The sequence below is a fragment of the Gopherus flavomarginatus genome, chromosome 1 (assembly GCF_025201925.1).
Source record: "Gopherus flavomarginatus isolate rGopFla2 chromosome 1, rGopFla2.mat.asm, whole genome shotgun sequence".
Classification (NCBI taxonomy): domain Eukaryota; kingdom Metazoa; phylum Chordata; order Testudines; family Testudinidae; genus Gopherus; species Gopherus flavomarginatus.
This window is the reverse complement of record NC_066617.1, coordinates 324243172-324262611: the sequence shown is the minus strand read 5'-3', so window position 1 is coordinate 324262611 and position 19440 is coordinate 324243172. Positions and strand designations below refer to the sequence as shown.

Genomic DNA, 19440 nt, shown 5'->3' with positions numbered 1-19440 from the left:
TAATTCCTAAATGTCTGCAGAGCCTCCGATTGCTAGAGCCCTGCACTCTGTGGGTATCTGCTTTATATTTGCAGATTGTGGATGGATGCAGATCCAAATTTTATATCTAGATCCCTGTAAGTCTGCGGATATCCACTTACATCCCTGGATATCCACATCCACAGACCATCTTTGCAGATCGCAGATCAGATGTGGATAAAAATTTTGTATCCACTCAGGGGTCTACCAATGTCTGCACTGCACTCAAAGCCGTCATATGCCAAAGTTGCATGTACACATTTTTTTTTTTTTACAATTACCGTAATAATTTTTGTAGACTTAAAAAACAATTCCTTTCTATAAAAGCAGCAAAGAGTCCTGTGGCACCTTATAGACTAACAGACGTTTTGGAGCATGAGCTTTTGTGAGTGAATACCCACTTCGTCAGATGCACCCACGAAAGCTCATGTTCCAAAACGTCTGTTAGTCTATAAGGTGCCACAGGACTCTTTGCTGCTTTTACAGATCCAGACTAACACGGCTACCCCTCTGATACTTAATTCCTTTCTAATCTGCTTTAATTTCCCACCCTCAACTTGCAAACACTGTCCTTTCAGCTGAAAACAGGTGGAAGCAACTTCATCCAGAATTCATCATATGGGTTCCTGAATCAATCAAAGAGATTATTGCAGAGCTATGTCAGCCATTCCGTAGTAAAATCTTGCCTGCTATGTCCAGAGCACCCTCTCTAGCCCAAATAATGTCTCAACATGAAGTCTTGTCAGATTTGGATCCTCCCGTAGGTGTGCTCTGAAGAGTTGCTAGACTACTGGAACAACCTAGAGACATAATATTTATAAATATTTTCACATCTACCATTATAAAGGTTTATTCTTGAACTGTTCACAAGCTTCCACTCAACGCACAAACTATTAGCCCGAGTCACTGCTAGTAAAGAATTGTATACTAATTAAATGTCTAATACTGAACCTGCTTTGTCTGCCTAGAAGCCCTGCACATTTCATCCTGTAGTGGTATTGGTATTAATGAAGTACTAGGACAGATCACCAGTATTAGATTGTTAAATTCTCAGATGAAAAATTATAGTTTAGAGATAATAGCAATGCCTAGCTCTTACATCATGCTTTTCATTAGTGGATCTAAATGCACTTCACAAGTAAATTCAGATTTACTTGTGAAGTGCATTTAGATCCAGTAATGAAAAGATGCACTTTAAGGTACAGATATTATTAAGTAATTCATCATGAAAAATAATATTCATGCATTGTACAGTGGAAGCAGAGTACATTGAACATTTATTTGGATTTGTTATACTTTTGACAGTCCAAATTAAAGCTGATGAATGTATGAAAATGTGCTAAGAAATAATGGCTGCCAAGTAGGGCCACAAAGCTACTATTAAATTCATATCTTCATGTTATAATAAGTATAGGCTGTGTTTGTAACATTAATAGTTTCAAGAATGCATTAAAACGGTGATGTTCTCTAATCTTGTTTAAGTGTTTCTAAATTCATGCCATCTGTGTTATTTATCATGAGAATAAGATATCCAAATTTAATAGCCTATGTAGTTTAGAGAGGGTACTGGACTGGCACTCAGGAGAGCTGGGTTCTGTGACTTTGGGAAAGTCTCATCAATTCTCTCTGCCTTGGTTTGTCTGTTTAGACTGTAAGATTTTCAAGACAGAGTCTCTCCCTTATTATACATTTTTGTAGTGTCCCTGCCACAGTGAGGTACTGATCTTGATTGGGGCCTCTGGGTGCTATTGCAATACAAATAACACTGGTCTACAATTTTTGAGAAGTCGTCTGCTTCAGAGATAAAATGTGACATTTATTATGTATTTTGATGTGCTGAATTCAAATATGACAATTAAAACAACTGATTGGCTACTGTTTCTAAGATATTTAAGTTTTTACATTTTATGTCTATGTATATTGTGTAGATAGAGTTTTAATCATAAATTGTAAACCTAGGTCTTTTCATGTGTTTATGGTTGCTTTACATGATAATATTTCACCTGTCCTGTTTATGTAACACTTTAAAAATCAGCAAAAGGGTTCTATAAATAAAATTTATTATGAAACAAAAGGCAAAAAACTATTATGTACATAGTTTAGTCCTATTCAGTGTCTACTCGGCGCTTCTTGGCTTGTCTCTTGTATTCATTAAATGGAGCATCTCTTGTCACTGTCCAGCAATAGTCTGCAAGCATTGATGGGCTCCATTTGCCCTGATAGCCTGCCAGGAGATTCCACTGCTGTAGTCTGGAGCCCAACAGCTCTGCCTTACTCTTGGGTAGTTCCAAATCCCTGACAAGGTCATTCAGTTCACCTTGTGTTATGAGGTGTGGTTCAGAGGAGGAAGATGGGAGAAAATGTGGGTCCTGTGACATTGATGGTGCAGGACCAGAAGTTTCATCCTCTTCCTCGTCTGACTCAAGTGAGAATGATTCTGGTGCATCAGGAACTGGCAGTCCTTCTCCGTGGGGTACTGGGCGTATAGCTGATGGAATGTTTGGATAATGCACAGTCCACTTTTTCTTCTTTGACACACCTTTCCCAACTGGAGGCACCATGCAGAAGTAACAATTGCTGCTATGATCTGTTGGCTCTCTCCAAATCATTGGCACTGCAAAAGGCATAGATTTCCTTTTCCTGTTCAACCACTGGCGAAGATTTGTTGCACAAGTGTTGCAGCATATGTGTGGGGCCCACCTCTTGTCCTGATCTCCAATTTTGCAGCCAAAAGAAAGGTGATAGGCTTTCTTAACCATAGTGGTTAGACTGCGCTTTTGTGATGCAAAAGTCACTTCACCACAACATAGCAGAAGTTATCTGCACTGTTCACACAAGTACGAGGCATCTCTGCTCACTTTGGCTAAACAGAAATGTGTCCCTTTGCAAAATCAAACACTGACAAATAAGAGAGCACGACACTGTATGATTTCTAGAGCTGATATAGGGCAATTTATTCAGCAGAGTGATGTAAGCTTCGTTATGATTGCATCATCCATGACTTCTAGGAATAACATGATGTAATTCATATCATGTATGACGCAATACCAGCTTCAGATTGCATCATTCATTGTTTTGCCTAAAAAGCAAGTACTGTCCAAACCCAGTCATAGATTTATTCATAGATCCAGTCAAAGATGTATTTTAGTCATTTCTGGTTTAAATTGAGATCCCTTCCCTTTATAACTCACTTCTCCTCCGCCATTCACAAGTCAAGGGTCGTATATACTGACCCAATAGCATATCTTGAAAACTAGAGCCAATCAACAATTTTAAGCATCATTTTCGTTATCAGTGACCCGCAATTAGTAAAGTTGGACTACATTTATTTCAGAAGCATTTTGGCTGTAGAGCAGTATAATTAATTGTGTGGAAAACCATGCCTGTTAGCATATTTTACTTTGGTTAGTTTATTTATATGGGTTACTAATGCCAGATAGCCAAATAGCAGAAGATTTGGTAAAAATAGTCAAATTAATGATCATTTTTTGGAGACTATAGGAAGGATTTCTACTCTACTCCTGCATTCTCACAGAAATATTTGTAATATTCATAGGAAGTGGCACAACTAGAAGCCATGCTTGTTGCAATATCTGTCATTAAGATAGTCATTGGTTGAAACTTAGCCTGATGTTAGGAAATTTCAAAATTTTGGCCCTGGCCTTGGTTCTGAGACAGCTTTATGCTCACCCAATCCTCAGGGCTGCCAGGAAGCAGTTTGGCCATTGCACAATTTAGAGCACACTTAGGGTCGCTATAAATTGTACCAGCTGGTAACAGCCTCCAAGAGGTTGTTACATCAGCTGGGGATCAACATAGATGCTCTGGCCGCTGGCTGTGCCGCCCCACTCTCTCCCTACTTCCAAATTCCTAAGTGCTCTGCGGGTGATGTGAGGTATCCTCTGTGCCAGTGCCATATAGAGGGCCAGAATCTGGTGCTTTAATCTGTGTATTATATGGGCCTTCTTAAATACTGTACTGTGGCGAGGTAAATAATATGTTTTACAGTAAGGCCACAAAAATAAGCAAATGTTTTGGTAGTCATGTGTGCAAGAACAGCTAAAGCCAGTCATTTATTTGAGACATTTCCTTGTTGTATATTGTTAGTGCTTAGACTTTTTGCTAAGGGCCTTATCAGTGGTCTGGCACTCAAGCAGATACATTTTTTAAGATGTTTTATATCTCTTCCATCACATTTTAGCAAAACTATAGATCCTTGAACATGTTTACTTCTAAAGTTTGGTCAGCTTCCAGTGATTGATAAAATCTGTTTCAAATTTTCAGTGGTGAGAGAAAACCAAAAATCGATCTTTTCAGAACATGTGTTGCTGCTATTCCTCGATTGCTTCCTGATGGAATGTCAAAACTTGAGTTGATCGACTTGCTGGCCAGGTAAGTGTGTAAACACTAAAAAGGCTGATCAGCAAGAACAGAATGAAACTGAGCACCATTCTGTGTAATTATTTCTTAGTGGCACATAGATGTACAAAATCATCCGTTATTAAAGCTTAAGATTCAACTGACCTGAGCAGTATTATCATAGAGGAGTCATTATGCCTAAAACCCCAAATGTGATACAAAAGCAAATGTGCTTTCTTAAGATGTTTTTCACGCTGTGGATCAGCACATAGATTCACCTCCTTGGTAGCACTTTGAAAACAAACTATTTTTTGTAATATGATGTATATATAATTCTCACTATTTTTACATAATTGTATGGTAAACAAGAGAAGAGAGGATTCATTTTTGTAGTAATGGGAAACAAACTTTTAAAATTCAGTTTTGGATTATAAATCCTACACATCAACTTGGCAAAACATAATGTACTAGAGATGGTGTGTTTTCACCTTCTTCTTACTAATACATCATAACCAGACTTGGCAAAATTTGATTTTTATTTTTTGTCATTTTGACAGATAAAATCAGTGTTTATTTTTTAAAGCATTTTCTTCAATTTTTATTTGTTTAAATTTTCACAGTTATGGAGGGGTGTGAAACAATGAGGTATCAGACAATAATTAATGACAGGAGAAGTTAAAATTCAAAAATTTAAAGCTTTATAACTGTTAAAACACAAATAGTCAACATCACATGTCAAAATATATAAAATATCCTTAAATCAAACTCTGATAAGTTCTCGAGCAGCATTTTTCTTACTTTGCCTGAAATCTGTAAATTTCAATTATTATTGTCGGAAATATTTTTACATCAGTTTGTGAGTGTACAGTGAAATTGACATTTACTGACATTTTACCAATAAAAACCTAATCTTTCCAAGCTTAATCATAATTATTTTTAATTAAAAGAAAAAATAGAGAGGCAGGAATGCCTGGGTCTCTATCTCCCAGAGCTGGGGTCCTTACCTCTGATTTGTCTGGATACAGTGTCACTATCATGAAGGAGGGGGATTAAGGCATGGCATCTATACAATGGAGGTGGGCTCGTAGATATCATAGCAGTGACACAGTGCAAGTCTGAGAAGATTCAGTTGTACGACAGTTATGATAACAGCTGATGGTAGCAAAGAACTTTCAGCACAGAACCCTTTGCCATTATATCTCAATTCTGGTGTCAGGGTACCTTTACTAAGTGATTTCAACATATTCCCTTAAAATGGAATTATTATTGGATTACAGTGACAAAGCAAGTCATTGTGGCCACCATTATCATCAGATAAGTGACCAACCAATTTGGGCCACATCCTAGGTTGTGTCTAAACTGTACAGGATGGAGTCTCGGGGTCAGAGGTTTAAAGATAGTTGATTCTGCCCAACTCCCTTGTGCTGTGGTACCAGCTTCCATCTGGGATAATGGATGTGGTGCCCATGCTTAATATTTTAGTAGCTTGGTAATGACTTGTCAGCACATGCACTCATTCATCATTCTCTGATGGGCCTATGGCAGTTGTTGCTTCCTTGAAAGGCAACTAGGGAAGTAACATGAGGGTCTAATCTAGTTGGAAGTTTATGAACTACTCCAATGACCTTTAACCTAGAGACACAAAGTGCATTGACTATAAAACAATTAAAGTTTTCTCAGTCACAACGCAAATATGGTCTATTTCCCTCCCACCAGTCTTCTCCTGCCACCCATGCTGCATCCCAAGGGCTCCGACTTCACTGGTCTGGAGATGCTGCATAATATGTTACAATATTTTCTCACTTCAGGTTCAGGATTCATCACATTTTATGACTAAAATCCATACTGGAATCTAAAGTTTTGGGGATTCAACCTTTCCTAACTATAATCCTTTTGAAAAGAGAAATCCAGAGTCCTGGGCCACCTTTCAGTAGTGGTCTGTGTGAGCTCTGATGTTTGGACAAAACTCTATTAATGTGTTTTTCTTTCCCAAGATTAAACAACATCTCTGGCTTAGCAGATTCTTTTACCCACTGTTTAGTTTGAATTTTCATCCTTAGAACAGATGTCTTTTGGCAAATCCCAGAAAAAATCTGTAACTCAAAAACTAGGTTTTCTTCCAAGACAGCTGTATCCAAATTATGAGCAGCAAAGCGGATGTCAAGCTCACATTCTGCGTTTTGCTGCCCACTGGATCCATCCCCAAGGTAGGTTTTAGATTTAAGGGTCTGAAGTGCAAACAAGTGAATATTTACTGGCTTCGGTGAGCTTTCATGCTCAGTAAGAATTGTGAGAAACCAGAGTACTTACTACCACCAATATACTACAGGATGACTTGTCTTTATATTTTCTTGACATCACCTGATCTGCTTCATCCTAAAAATGACTTTGCCAAGCCAAATTATTTACCAGAAATTCTTCTCATAAAGTCTTACATCTGAGTAATAAGGCGAAATTCTTAATGGAGCCATAGTAACTCATCCAATTCATGTCCATTCTACTGACTCCACTACCATAGTATTACAGAGCTATGGTTTTATACTAGGTTTAATTTTTATCTCTCTTGATAATGTTGTCCAATGCATTTATATAGTAACTGGAGTTTGGAGGCAGTTTTAATCTGTATTTTGTTTTCCACTACCTCCATGTGTCACTTAGGAAGAGTCATTTCATGAATGATTCAGTCATAATCTGAGTTTATTGCTTGGTTTTGTGATCTTTAGTGTCCGGCGGAGAGGTGATAAATTGCTTTTCTTTACTGCAAGAGAAATACAGTAATTCCCAATTTGTTAAGAATTTCATGTGGATATTTCACAGGTTATACATCTAAGGGTGAGGGTGGGCACCTCTCTCATTCCAGATGTTCTTTTCCTGACTGTAAATCTTGCTGTCACTCTGGTTTGGAATGTTGTGTGCAGGCCTCTGACTGGAAGTTTGAGGGAGGCAGCTCTCTGCCTTCTGGGCATAACAGCCATTCAAAGTATAAAAGGGAAACAAAATAGTCCTGCAGGCTGCAAAACAGTCCGGTCTCACCCTTGCTTTCCCTCACAAGGCAGAAGATCAATAGTCTCTGTGAAGGGGGAATGGGTTCATAGTCCCCTATATGTCTGAGGTTGTCCAGGCTGAGTGCCCTGGGCCTTAGTGAAAGAAAAATGAATTAAAGGTTGTCCCTCTGTGTCTCCAAAGGGTCCATGGAGCAAAGGCTCTTAAGCAGCTTTCTGGGTAAGCAGCCCCTGCTCTGTGCTCTAGTTTTGCTTCCCTCTGAGTGCCACCCTGCACTGGGCTTGGATCCTCCCTTTTAAGAAGCTGCCCGTCTCAGGTCTGGCAGCCTGACAGGTACTGAGGGGAGCTCTTTCGCCCTTTGCTGACTAGGGTAGAAACCTGTCCCACCACAGGATCATAAAGCATAGCAATCCACCTTGGAGTCATGGTCTCTTTTGGTGAAATTTCATGGCAATTAGACTTTCCTTGCATAGAATAAAACAGTCTTTGACCTGCCTTTGAAGAATTTTCAGACTGGTTGGAGTCAATTAGCTTCACTTTTACACACACTGAACCAAATTCTTCTCTCAATTTTACCACATTGTACAGTTTTAATGGAAAAGAATTTGGTCCACTGCATATTATTGGAGTCCCTCTAGATTTTTCTCTAATTATTCACAAATATATCCTAATTTCTAATTATTCAGGGACAACTAAATTTAAATACTTGGAAAGTGGATGCTAACCCATCTATCAATATTACCAACTTTTGGTTAATGAAGACTTAGTACACTGTGGAAGTGACAAACTTAAAAACGTGCTGGGCGTATTTCATTCTGCCCAGCTACAAGCTATGAAGTGACTTTCTCTATTTGTTCTAAAGAGGAAACATAGATTGCTGTCCTTCAGAAATGGGCACAAATGAGGTGCAAATATAGAAACAGTGAAAATAAAATAGAAAAAATGGGATCTAAAATGCCAGTTCCTTAGAAAATACTGTGGGGGGATAGACTTCTAGTTCTTAAAAAATGGAGCGTATCATGGAGCTTGTGGTTTCTATTTGTATTTCCCAGAAGAAATGAAAGTATGAGGCAATGTTTGTGTTCTAGTTAGGAATTTTTAATTTCATTTAAAGTTCCTCTCTCAAATAACTATAATTTTCTTTTTCTGAGTTGAAGTTTCATTTTAAATTTTCTACAGGCACATGGGAGTTTTTTGCTTGTTTTTGTTTGTTTGTTTGATTGATTTTATCTTGGAAGTAAAAAAAGAAAAAAATCTGAGGTGCATGCATTATCCCGAAAGACTTCTGATCTCATAAGTGATCAAGTCAGCAGTATTTTTTGTTCTGAGAAACTGCAAAGTTGCCATATTTCAACTATCTTGAAACATGCTTTTGTAAGTGAAAAAATAAGTTGCTCATAAAGTTGCTCTATAGTATCTTTTTGGACTGGAGCAAACATATCTTTTGGATCTATGTATGTATTCAAGTACTAGTGTAGCAAGAATTTCTTTAAAATGTTGATGATGGTGATTGTGGTCAATAACAATAGAAGCTTGAATTGTTTTATGAAATTTTACATTAACTTTGGGGAATTTCTGTCAGTGCTAATCTATACTTTTCTCAATTACACTGTTTAATGGTGTTTACATTTTTAGTGTCACTTTTATTTTAACATGCAGACTCTCTATCCACATGGATGATGAACTTCGGCACATTGCACAAAATTCTCTTCAGGGTCTACTTGTTGACTTTGTTGACTGGCGAGAGGATGTGCTCTTTGGTTTTACTAACTTCCTACTACGCGAAGTGAATGATATGCATCACACTCTTCTTGATACTTCCCTGAAGTTGCTGCTACAGTTGCTTACACAATGGAAACTTGTAATACACACTCCAGGAAAAGCCAGTGAACAGACAAAAAGCAGATCATCAGAGGTATGAATAAAAGAGAACTGCATTCCAGTAGTTATACCCATTTATGATGCTATTTAACTTTTCCTGGATAGTGTTCTGTTTTATGTATGCCTTATTTACTCAAGTTGTACCCCAGCAGAATTCACTGCTGTTAGACTTTTTTCTATAAAACAGTTGGTTCAGCTGTCTCATAGAAGCATAGAAATGTAGGGCTGGAAGCAGTAGTGAAAGTAGAAATAGGGACTTACCGGTATGGGGCTGGGTTGGGGCCGGCTCTGGCCTCCAGAAGGGGCGGGGTCTTGGGTGGACAGGGCAGGGATCGGGAGGTCAGAGCCAGCCCTGGCCCGCCCTGTACCGGTAAGTGCCCTCCCCCTCGCCCGCCAGGATAACAGCGGCAGCTGGGGGCTCCAGCAGCAATTTAAAGGGCCCAGGGCTCGGCCACGGCTACAGCCCTGGCCCTTTAAGCCGCTGCCAGAGCCCCCGGCTGCTGCTGCTACCCCAGGGCTCTGGCAGGCTCCGGCAGCTATTTAAAGGGCTAGGGCCTCTACCGCCCCAGGCCCTTTAAATAGCTGCCATAGCCCTGGGGTTGCAGCGGCGTCTGGGGGCTCTGACAGTGGTTTAAAGGGCCGGGGCCATAGAGGCAGTGGGAACCCCAGGCCCTTTAAATAGCCCCCGGAGCCCTGCTGCTACTCCAGGGCTCTGGGGGCTATTTAAAGGGCCCAGGCCTCCCCTGCTTCTACCGCCCCAGGCCCTTTAAATTGCTGCCAAAGCCCTGCTGCTGGAGCCTAGGGTAGCGGCAGCGGGGCTCTGGAGGTTATTTAAAGGGCCGGGGCTCCCACTGCCTTTACTGCCCTGGGCCCTTTAAATAGTCACTGGAGCCCCACCGCCACTATTTCAGGGCTCTGGAAGCTATTTAAAGGGCCCAGACCTCCCCTGCTTCTACCGCCCCAGCCCATTAAATAGCCCCCGGAGCCCTGGGGTAGTGGCGGTGAGGCTCTGGCGACTATTTAAAGGGCCCAGGGCAGTAAAGGCAGCGGGAGCCCCGGCCCTTTAAATAACCCCCAGATCCCCGCTGCCGCTACCCCAGGGCTCCAGCAGCAGGGCTCTGGCAGCAATTTAAAGGGCCTGGGGACTACATGTTGTTGTAGTGCAGCAACATAGGAGAATGTATGTCAAACCAAAATAGGCTTGTTAACAAAAACACATAAAAGCCAGGGAGTGGGAAGGGGAGCGACAGGAAGACTTTTTCCCAACACTGTAACTGACAGATAATGCTAAAATGCCACAAAGTTTTTCTGTTTTACCCTTCAAACTCTCTAAAATTTGACATATTCATGATCTGTGATCACTGATTTTTGAGCATCTGTATAAACCCTTCCCAAGTGTTATATTGTCTCATGAAGCTATCTGTCTGTCTGTCTGTCTATCTATCTATCTATCTATCTATCTATCTTTTTTACTGGTAACATCAAAGGGAATAAAATGTTTTTTTTCCAATTAATTACTTTTATAAGCAACAATAAAGCCCCACTCATCCAGAAGATCATGATGTGATTAAGATTATGTCCCCCAGCATCCATCACTAACTTGAAAAACTTAGTTTATCTGAATTTCTATACATATCCAAATAAATTCCTTATCTCCCATTTTGTTTGGATAAATAAGCATTTATAGCCAAGATTTTCAAAAGTGAATTTAGGTGTCTCAATATTTTAAGTGCCCAAATTGAGATACTGTAAAAGGGCTTAATTTTCAACAGTGGGTGGGTGGGTGATCAGCACTTTTTGAAAATCAGCTGAGCAAGAAACTGAACAAACCATTTGCTTTTAACAGAAATTTTCAATAACTTTTTTGTTTGTATTCCCTAAACGATCGGTCAAAGTCTAAAAGATTTGGCCACGTTTTCCAATATCTCTCACTCTATCTTTCTCATGTATTTCTCATATAATAGCACCATATCAACACCTATGTCATGAAGTATCATGGTAGATTATGTTGAATCAATAATACTATATAGATCCAATGTGTTTTTAGAGGATATCACTATGCTTCCCAATGATGCCGACTCTCATGATTTTATTGAGTCTTGCAATATTCATTTTTTCTGAAAGCCAAGCTTTTGGAATCCCATGATTACATGAGAATCTCATCTTTCATTTAAAAATGAAATTAAGTTTCTAGACCATATAGTCAGAGAAGAAAACTTGAAAACATGACTTGAGTGCACCTTAAAGGCTCAAAAACCTGAAGACAACTAAAAAGACATCCTCCTTCATTTATTTTGGTCTTATTTTTTATCAGTGTTATTATTTGCAGGGGGCTGACTCATGATATTTGAATGCTTGGCATCGTCAGCACTGAGATTAACACAATTATTTAATTATTTGCTGTAAGAGCTTGATCCTGCATGTAGAAATGCTCATTGCTTATTTTGAGCCAGCATCTGAAAAGCAGTTGTCCGCCTTCCTATCTTCTGTTCCTGCCCAGAATGAAAATGGGGATCTTGCAGTTATAAGGGTGTCTGGGGCTGTGGACAATGGAGTGGAGCTTCACCTCTCTTAGCTGCCACATTGGTCAATTCAAGGGATGGTGAGGGAGATGATTAGTTCCAGCAGAACCCCCTCCCCAGGCATGTTTAAGCTTTGAACATTTCTTCTTACTGAAAGCTATCCCATCTGCCCAGTAGGTACACTAGTTGTCAGAGCTGGGTTTCCAGCAGTGACAGATTAGGCACTGGGCCTACAGGGCCTGTGCCCAGGGGCCCTGGCCACCAGGAAAGCGGGGAGAGCCTCATGCCTGACCCCGTTCCCCAGTAGCAGCGCCTTGCAGGAGAAGCCCCTGTGCCCTCATGCCCCTGCTCCCCAGCAAAAGCCAGGGGCTGCAGGGGAAGCCCCCAGTGCCCCAACCCTGGTCTCCTGCAGAAGCGTGGGAGTTGGCGGGGGAAGCCCCAGCACTGGCACCCCCGCTGCAGTGTTGGGACTGAAGGAGCTCTCGCCACCTGCCGCTGCCTCAGGGCTGGGGGAGCTCTCACTCCCTGCTGCAGCCAGAGGCTGTGGCAGAGGGACAGAGCTACTCCAATCTTGGGACTGCAGTGTGGGGGAGGGGCCCAGAAAGTAGCAAAATGGTTGTGGGGTTGCAGTGGGGGCGCAGAATATGGGGACCCTGGGTGGAATGGGAGCAGGGCCCTGGGGAAGAGGCAGAAAGGTGTGGCTATGAGCGGGGCTGCTGGCGGAGTGTGTGGAATAGGGGCGGGACAGCAGGTGGAAGGGATGGGGTGGGGCCCCCTACTTGCTCTGGCCCAGGATTCCAGGAAATCTTAATCTGCCTCTGCTTTGTAAGCCTGCTGTGGGTCTTATCCCATTGTTTTTTTGGGATCAGGGAGGAATTTTTCCCTCTGGGCAAGAGTGATAAGATATCTAGTGGGTATCCTAGAGGCCTGGCAGGTGGGGATAATAAGGATAAGTTATGGTACTTATGAAAATAATTAAAACGGGGGCAGGGTTAAATAAATTTCAGTAAATATTGTTGCAATTTGTATTTGGTGTCCAGTGCAGGTAATAGGCTTCAAAGGGTCAGCATGTGGGACTGAGTACAATACCTAGGAGGGCCTAGTGGACCCTGTAACCTGTAGGATGAGAGGAAGTCTTAAATCCTCACAAACTATATACTCCCTTGTCCGCTTTCATGCCCTCTTGCTGGAGGAGGATAGTAGAATCTAGCAGTGGGCTTAACCTTGAATTAAGTGGAGAGCAACTAAGAGAGCCAATCCTCATTCCTTCTTTGTATGTCACGGGGCCATTTAGAACATAAGAACGGCCGTACGGGTCAGACCAAAGGTCCATCTAGCCCAGTATCTGTCTACCGACAGTGGCCAATGCCAGGTGACTTAGAGGGAGTGAACCTAACAGGCAATGATCAAGTGATTTCTCTCCTGCCATCCATCTCCATCCTCTGACAAGCAGAGGCTAGGGACACCATTCCTTATCCATCCTGGCTAATAGCCATTTATGGACTTAACCACCATGAATTTATCCAGTTCTCTTTTAAACGCTGTTATAGTCCTAGCCTTCACAACCAATTTAACCCAACATGGGACCCAGTTAATGCCTGATAGCTTGAGTGGGGTCAGCCCCCCCCCCCAACTAAAATAAAGTTGTGGCCTATCTGTTTTCATTCTCGTGAACATCCTGGCCAAATAGAGCATCCTCATCTCCCATTAATATTTCCCTCTATTGAGTATAGTTTTCTCATTTCTTTACAGCTGATACCAAACGGATCCAGCCATAGGATACAGTCTGAAAGAAGTCCTTATTCCAACGTACTACATGCCGTGGAAGGATTTGCACTGGTACTACTTTGTAGTTTCCAGGTTGCTACCCGTAAACTAGCAGTTTTGATTCTCAGAGAGATCCGTGCTTTATTTCTTGCCCTGGGGCAGGCAGAGGTATGGATTTCTTTTTAGAAGTTTCAAAAGAAAATTTTCCAGAGATAAAGCTCTGAACTAAAATTAACAGTGCTGCTTTATCATAATGCATATAATGCAAGAGGTCATTTATTATAAATAAAACATTTGACGTATTTGGAATTTGCCATTTTAATTTGTCTGACTATTGCAGACCTTATAGTTTATGGGCTGTTGACTGTAGAGGACTAATCATGTTCTTTTTGCAAAACCTGTTATGTTGTTCACAAAGAACCTCCAGTTTTGCACAACATCAAACCCTTTTTCAGGTTTTTTTTTCTGTTATAAAGTACACCCAATGGTATACTGTAAAGTCGTTCCTTGAATTGAGCAAATAATTTTTGTATCATCCACATTATTAATTTTTAGTGAAGATAAAATTCATTATTACAGCATGTCAGTATATTCAACAAAAACAGCATAATAAACATTTAACTTTATTCACATAAAATATTTCTTTTACAGTACAGAAGTCTAACTCTTTTCTTGTATACAGATACAAAAGTATGTAGTCTTGCTGTGTGCAGATGGCCCCAACACACTGAGCCATCCAGCTGCCTGAGAACACAAATATGTGTGTTCATAGAAAAGGAATGCTTTAGTTAAACAGTTAAGCTAGGTTTTCAGTCCTTTGATACCAGATGTCCCAAGTCATATGGGATTTTCTGATGAGCACTTTTGTTCAGTAAACAGTGAACTAAGGCCAGTAATTAACTTCCTTTCAAACCACAAACTGGGCTTGACTTTGAGGTTAATACAACAAAAGGCAAAATTTATCCATCAAGACAACCACCTGAATATATTTTTTACCAATTCTGTATCTTATAATCTTTCATGCAGTTCTGTTTCATGTATTAAACAAAGATTAAAAGAATCAGTTAGCCAAGGAAAATAGTTGACTGCTATTACCTTAATTTGTACAGGATGATGACAGGCCTATGATTGATGTCATGGATCAACTCAGTTCTTCTATTCTTGAAAGTTTTATTCATGTGGCAGTTTCTGATTCGGTAAGTACTTGTTTATTTTCACTGATTGCTAATGGTTCACCATATATGGTAAACAAATATAACATGAAATAGTTAAAGAAAGCTATTAGAAATGGACAGAAAATTCCTGTGCCACATGCTAGACATGTAAAAGATATATGATTAGTCTAAAAACTGCAGTTGTATTTCAAAACATTTTAACACTACAGGTAATTCATTTATTATTCAGCTGAGTACGAGTTGCCTCTGTAAGTGCACTATTACAACACCAGCAATGGTAATTTATGTGATGATAGACATTTGCAATATACCACCAGCTATTTCATGTTTATAGGGGCAGATCCTCAGCTCCTGTAAATTGTCATAGCTCCATTGAAATCAGTGGAGTTATGAGAATTTACACCAGCTGAGGATCTACCCCTTATTGTACATAGCACCTCCTTTGTGGTAAGTGTCAGTATTAGTTCTGGGGTTTTTTTATCCTGGCAGTCAAAAAATGTACAGTGTAATACAGTAGCAACCAATTGTGCTAGGTGCTTTACAAACATAAGGAAAGACACAGTCCCTGCCCCAAAGTTCCAGGGATTTTATTTATGGGTAAAATTTTCAAAAGCATTTAAGTGACTTAGGTACAAAAGTCTGTAACAAAACTGAAAATTTCACTGAAAATTTGTATCTATGTCAGTATATGTATGTATATAAATGTGTACATAAAAACATATGCTCATAGTGCTTAGTCATTGTTCATTCCTTTGTTTTGTTTTTGTCAATAGAGAAGTTTGGTATATGATATAAAAATAGTTTTATATATACAGTTATGACCCAATAACATCAGTGTTTTTCAGATTTAATTAATGTTATTAATGTACCAAATTTACACATTTTTAGCCTTCATTCCCACAGATATTTTTCTTAAGAAAAGAGTTAAAGAATATACAGTAGAGAAATGGTTTCTTCACATGATGGGAACAGCTCTTGCCAATAGGAGATGGCATTTATAACCTATTAATGCCTTGACTGAGCAAAACATGCGAGCATCTTTATTTAGGAAGTAGATGCCTAAATGCATTGCAGGCCTAAATAGTTGGAAATAAGTTACTACCACTGTGATTTTGTTTTGTTTTTTCTTTCCACAGACTACATTACCATTAACACACAATGTGGATTTGCAATGGCTGGTAGAATGGAATGCAGTCTTAGTAAATAGTCATTATGATGTAAAAAGCCCTTCCCATGTCTGGATATTTGCACAGTCAGTTAAGGATCCATGGGTTCTCTGTCTCTTCAGTTTTCTTAGACAAGAGAATTTACCAAAACATTGTCCTACGGCTCTTAGCTATGCTTGGCCATATGCTTTTACGCGGTTACAGCTAGTAATGCCTCTTGTGGATCCAAAGTAAGTGATACTCTGGGTTAGTGACATTATTATGTAAATTCTATAGTCCCATATTTTCAGACCAGTTTGGCAGTCCAGCTATGCTAAATAGTATCCAGACTTTTGGTATCTGATATGATGATTGCCACTTTAAACTGTAATGATTCCTTTTCTTATTGCCTTCATTGATTTTATTTAATAGTATAGTTGTTGTTACTCGGCTTGTTTCATGTTTTAAAAAAGCTCTGGAAAATTAAAATTAGGAACTGGAATTAACTTTTTTTTTTTTTTTTTAAATTCTAGTATCCCTGTTAATGCAAAGAAAACCAGCACAGCAAGCAGTGGAGACAACTATGTAACTCTGTGGAGAAACTATCTTATTCTCTGCTTTGGAGTAGCGAAACCCAGTATTATGAGCCCTGGACACTTACGTGCTTCAACTCCAGAGATCATGGCTACCACTCCCGACGGAACAGTGAGCTATGATAACAAGGTGACATGGCATGCTTCAGAAGCGTTATTCCGTAATTATTTTAAATATGTTTTTTAAAGAATTTATTTGTGAATGTCAAGTAGTAGTGATAAAAGTACATCTGAGGGCTATTTCAACATATGTGATTTGGTTTAAGTATTATTATTTATTATTGAAAACATTCATTTGTATAGCACATTACACCATTTGCTAATTTGACAATTCCTGTGATATTTGCAGCACATTCCTGTGTTATGTTGTTAATTCATATTCTAAATAGTATATAGTCTAAGTATGGAAATGCTGCGCATAATATGCTAAAGTTAACTTTACCTTGTGTCATGCTTTTAATACAGATCACTCTGTTAAGTACTGTTATAGCACATACATAAGCAATAAGGCACAATAGGCGATGTATTTCTGCACCATTATTGCAATTCTGGAGTGTGATATGAAACCTAAGGCCTAGTGGTAACTGCTTGAGAAATGTACTAGTTCCTACAAATTCATTGACTGGACTCTTTTGTTGATATTGTAAATTTAATTTAAAAAGCACAATACTATCTATGAAAATAAAGTACAATACTGCCTCTTAAAATACAGAAAACTTTTAAACCAGGGTTTAAAAAATTAAAATCAGATGTTTTATTTAAATTCAGATTTATTCATAAAAATATGCTATTTAAAATTAAATTTGAAATTGATGACCTATGTTAAGGCCTAAACTTATTATAATATATTAAAATAATTTAAGTTAACTACAAAAATAATATTGGCATACTTGGGGAGGGGAGAGATCGCTCAGTGGTTTGAGCATAGGCCTGTTTAACCCAGGGTTGTGAGTTCAATCCTTGAGGGAATCTGGGGCAAAAATCAGTAGTTGGTCCTGCTAGTGAAGGCAGGAGGCTGGACTCAATGACCTTTCAAGGTCCCTTTCAGTTCTAGGAGGTAAGTATATCTCCAAATTTTGTGTTTTTTTTTTGTTTGCTGCCAAGATTTAAAGAAAGTCAACCCACTGAACTGGTGGAAGTCACTGGCTAAGCACCTGGATCCAGTGTTGTTGAAGTGCCAAACCAGCTTTTGACAGCAATAACCTTTTCTGCAGATGAAGAGACTGTTTTCTTCATTTCTGTTTATTCGGCTAGTTCAGTTCAATGACTCTTTTATGCAAAGTTAAGTAACCAGTTGGAAGTTGAAAAAGCCAGAAAGCTGGGTTTTTTTCTTACAGTCTATCAATAAAAACTAGATGTGAAAGGATTAGATCTACTGGCTCTAAAATCTTGAAGGATATAGTGACCAGAAATAATCAGTTCACTAGCAATAGCTCGATAGATTCCAAGGCCATTGTGATCATCTAGTCATATAACAGAGGCCATAGAACTTCTCCAAAATAATTCCTAGAGCATATCTTTTAGAAAAACATCCAATCTTGATTTCAGAATTGTCACGAACAGAGAATCCACCACGACCGTTGGTAAATTGTTCCAATGGTTAATTACCCTCACTGTTAAAAATTTACATCCCATTTCCAGTCTGAATTTGTCTGCTTCAACTTCCTGTTGATGGATGAATGGATGGATAAACTGTTTAATAAATCAGTTCGTTTTAAATGCAAAACATGTTTTGATAAACTTTTTTCTTATGCTTTGTAAGGAAGTTTTATTTAATTAAAAATTGCAGTTTTATGCATTTTTAATTTAATTTTAATTTCCATCCAAATAGAGCATAACATCAATCACTAGTAAAAATTAATCATCATCTAGTAAATGAGAAATACAACGTTCTCCATTTTCTAACATAGAAAAATGTAAAAAATTAAATCTGAATTAAATGTAAGTTAAAGCTATCTAATTGCTTAAATAAATGTGTATAGATATAGTGTATCCTCCTGGTTAGCAAAACAAAGCACTACATTTAGTCAAAAAGTATATCTGGTTGCAAATCAACATGTTCTAATGGTTACCAACCAATGAGAATAAACCTTTTTAAGGAATATAAGTAAGTTCAAATGTAAAACAAGATTATAAATTAATTATTTAAATCAATGTTTTCTGCTTGCTGATTTAAATCATGATTAAAATTAGTGATTGAAATTGCTTTGAAATTGCTGGACTTTACTCACATGGATATGATGTAGAAGACAGACAATTAGAACATATCCACAGTTATAAAGTCGTTTCATTATGATTTACAGAAGGCACTTATTGACTCTTAAATTATTCTTTTTTGTGGAATACTCATTCATGTTTGGAATCTGTAATTGTTTATTTGATATGGGTAATGCTAATAATTAAATGTTGGTGATTTCTTAATAAATATATTTTAGGCTATAGGAACCCCATCTGTTGGAGTCCTGTTAAAGCAGCTAGTACCTTTGATGAGACTTGAAAGCATAGAAATCACAGAATCACTTGTATTAGGATTTGGAAGAACAAATTCTCTTGTTTTCAGGTACCGCACAGTTTACAATAATCTCAGGAACTTGCTTTTAATTCAGATATGCTGTTTATGTTTTAATGTAAAATTATTATTTTTTAAAATTTTAAATTTAGTGTTTATGTAATAAATAGAGTGTTGAATTTTGTGGAAGAAGGGAGTGACAAAGAGCGCTGAATTAGCAGTCTATGCTTGTGATGTGGTATTGGATGGAAGTTCTGGGTGAAAGCTGCGGATAGCGTTTCCCCGGTAACCTAATATTCCATAAGCACTAAAAAGTTTTACCTTTCTATTTGTATTAGGTTTAATCTAACCTCCCATTATGTTAATACTTTCTCCCACTGCCTTGGTGTAGAAACTGCAGCCCTAGTTGGAACCCTTCCTAAGATTTGTCCTTGTTCATTGGACCACAAGAATATCAGTGCCTAAATA

The 19440-nt window shown here is 38.8% G+C and overlaps 1 protein-coding gene across 6 annotated transcripts in view; it reads left to right on the top strand.

The window, feature by feature from the left end:
* Positions 1-19440, top strand: part of FRY (FRY microtubule binding protein) — a 392912-nt gene that overhangs the window by 216835 nt on the left and 156637 nt on the right. For all 6 annotated transcript variants that reach the window (XM_050937091.1, XM_050937094.1, XM_050937090.1 and 3 more), the window contains 7 exons: positions 4303-4410; positions 9040-9295; positions 13536-13718; positions 14660-14746; positions 15862-16121; positions 16404-16593; positions 18899-19023. In XM_050937091.1, the coding sequence (XP_050793048.1) occupies positions 4303-4410; positions 9040-9295; positions 13536-13718; positions 14660-14746; positions 15862-16121; positions 16404-16593; positions 18899-19023 (1209 nt within the window). The remainder of the gene's footprint in view (positions 1-4302; positions 4411-9039; positions 9296-13535; positions 13719-14659; positions 14747-15861; positions 16122-16403; positions 16594-18898; positions 19024-19440) is intronic.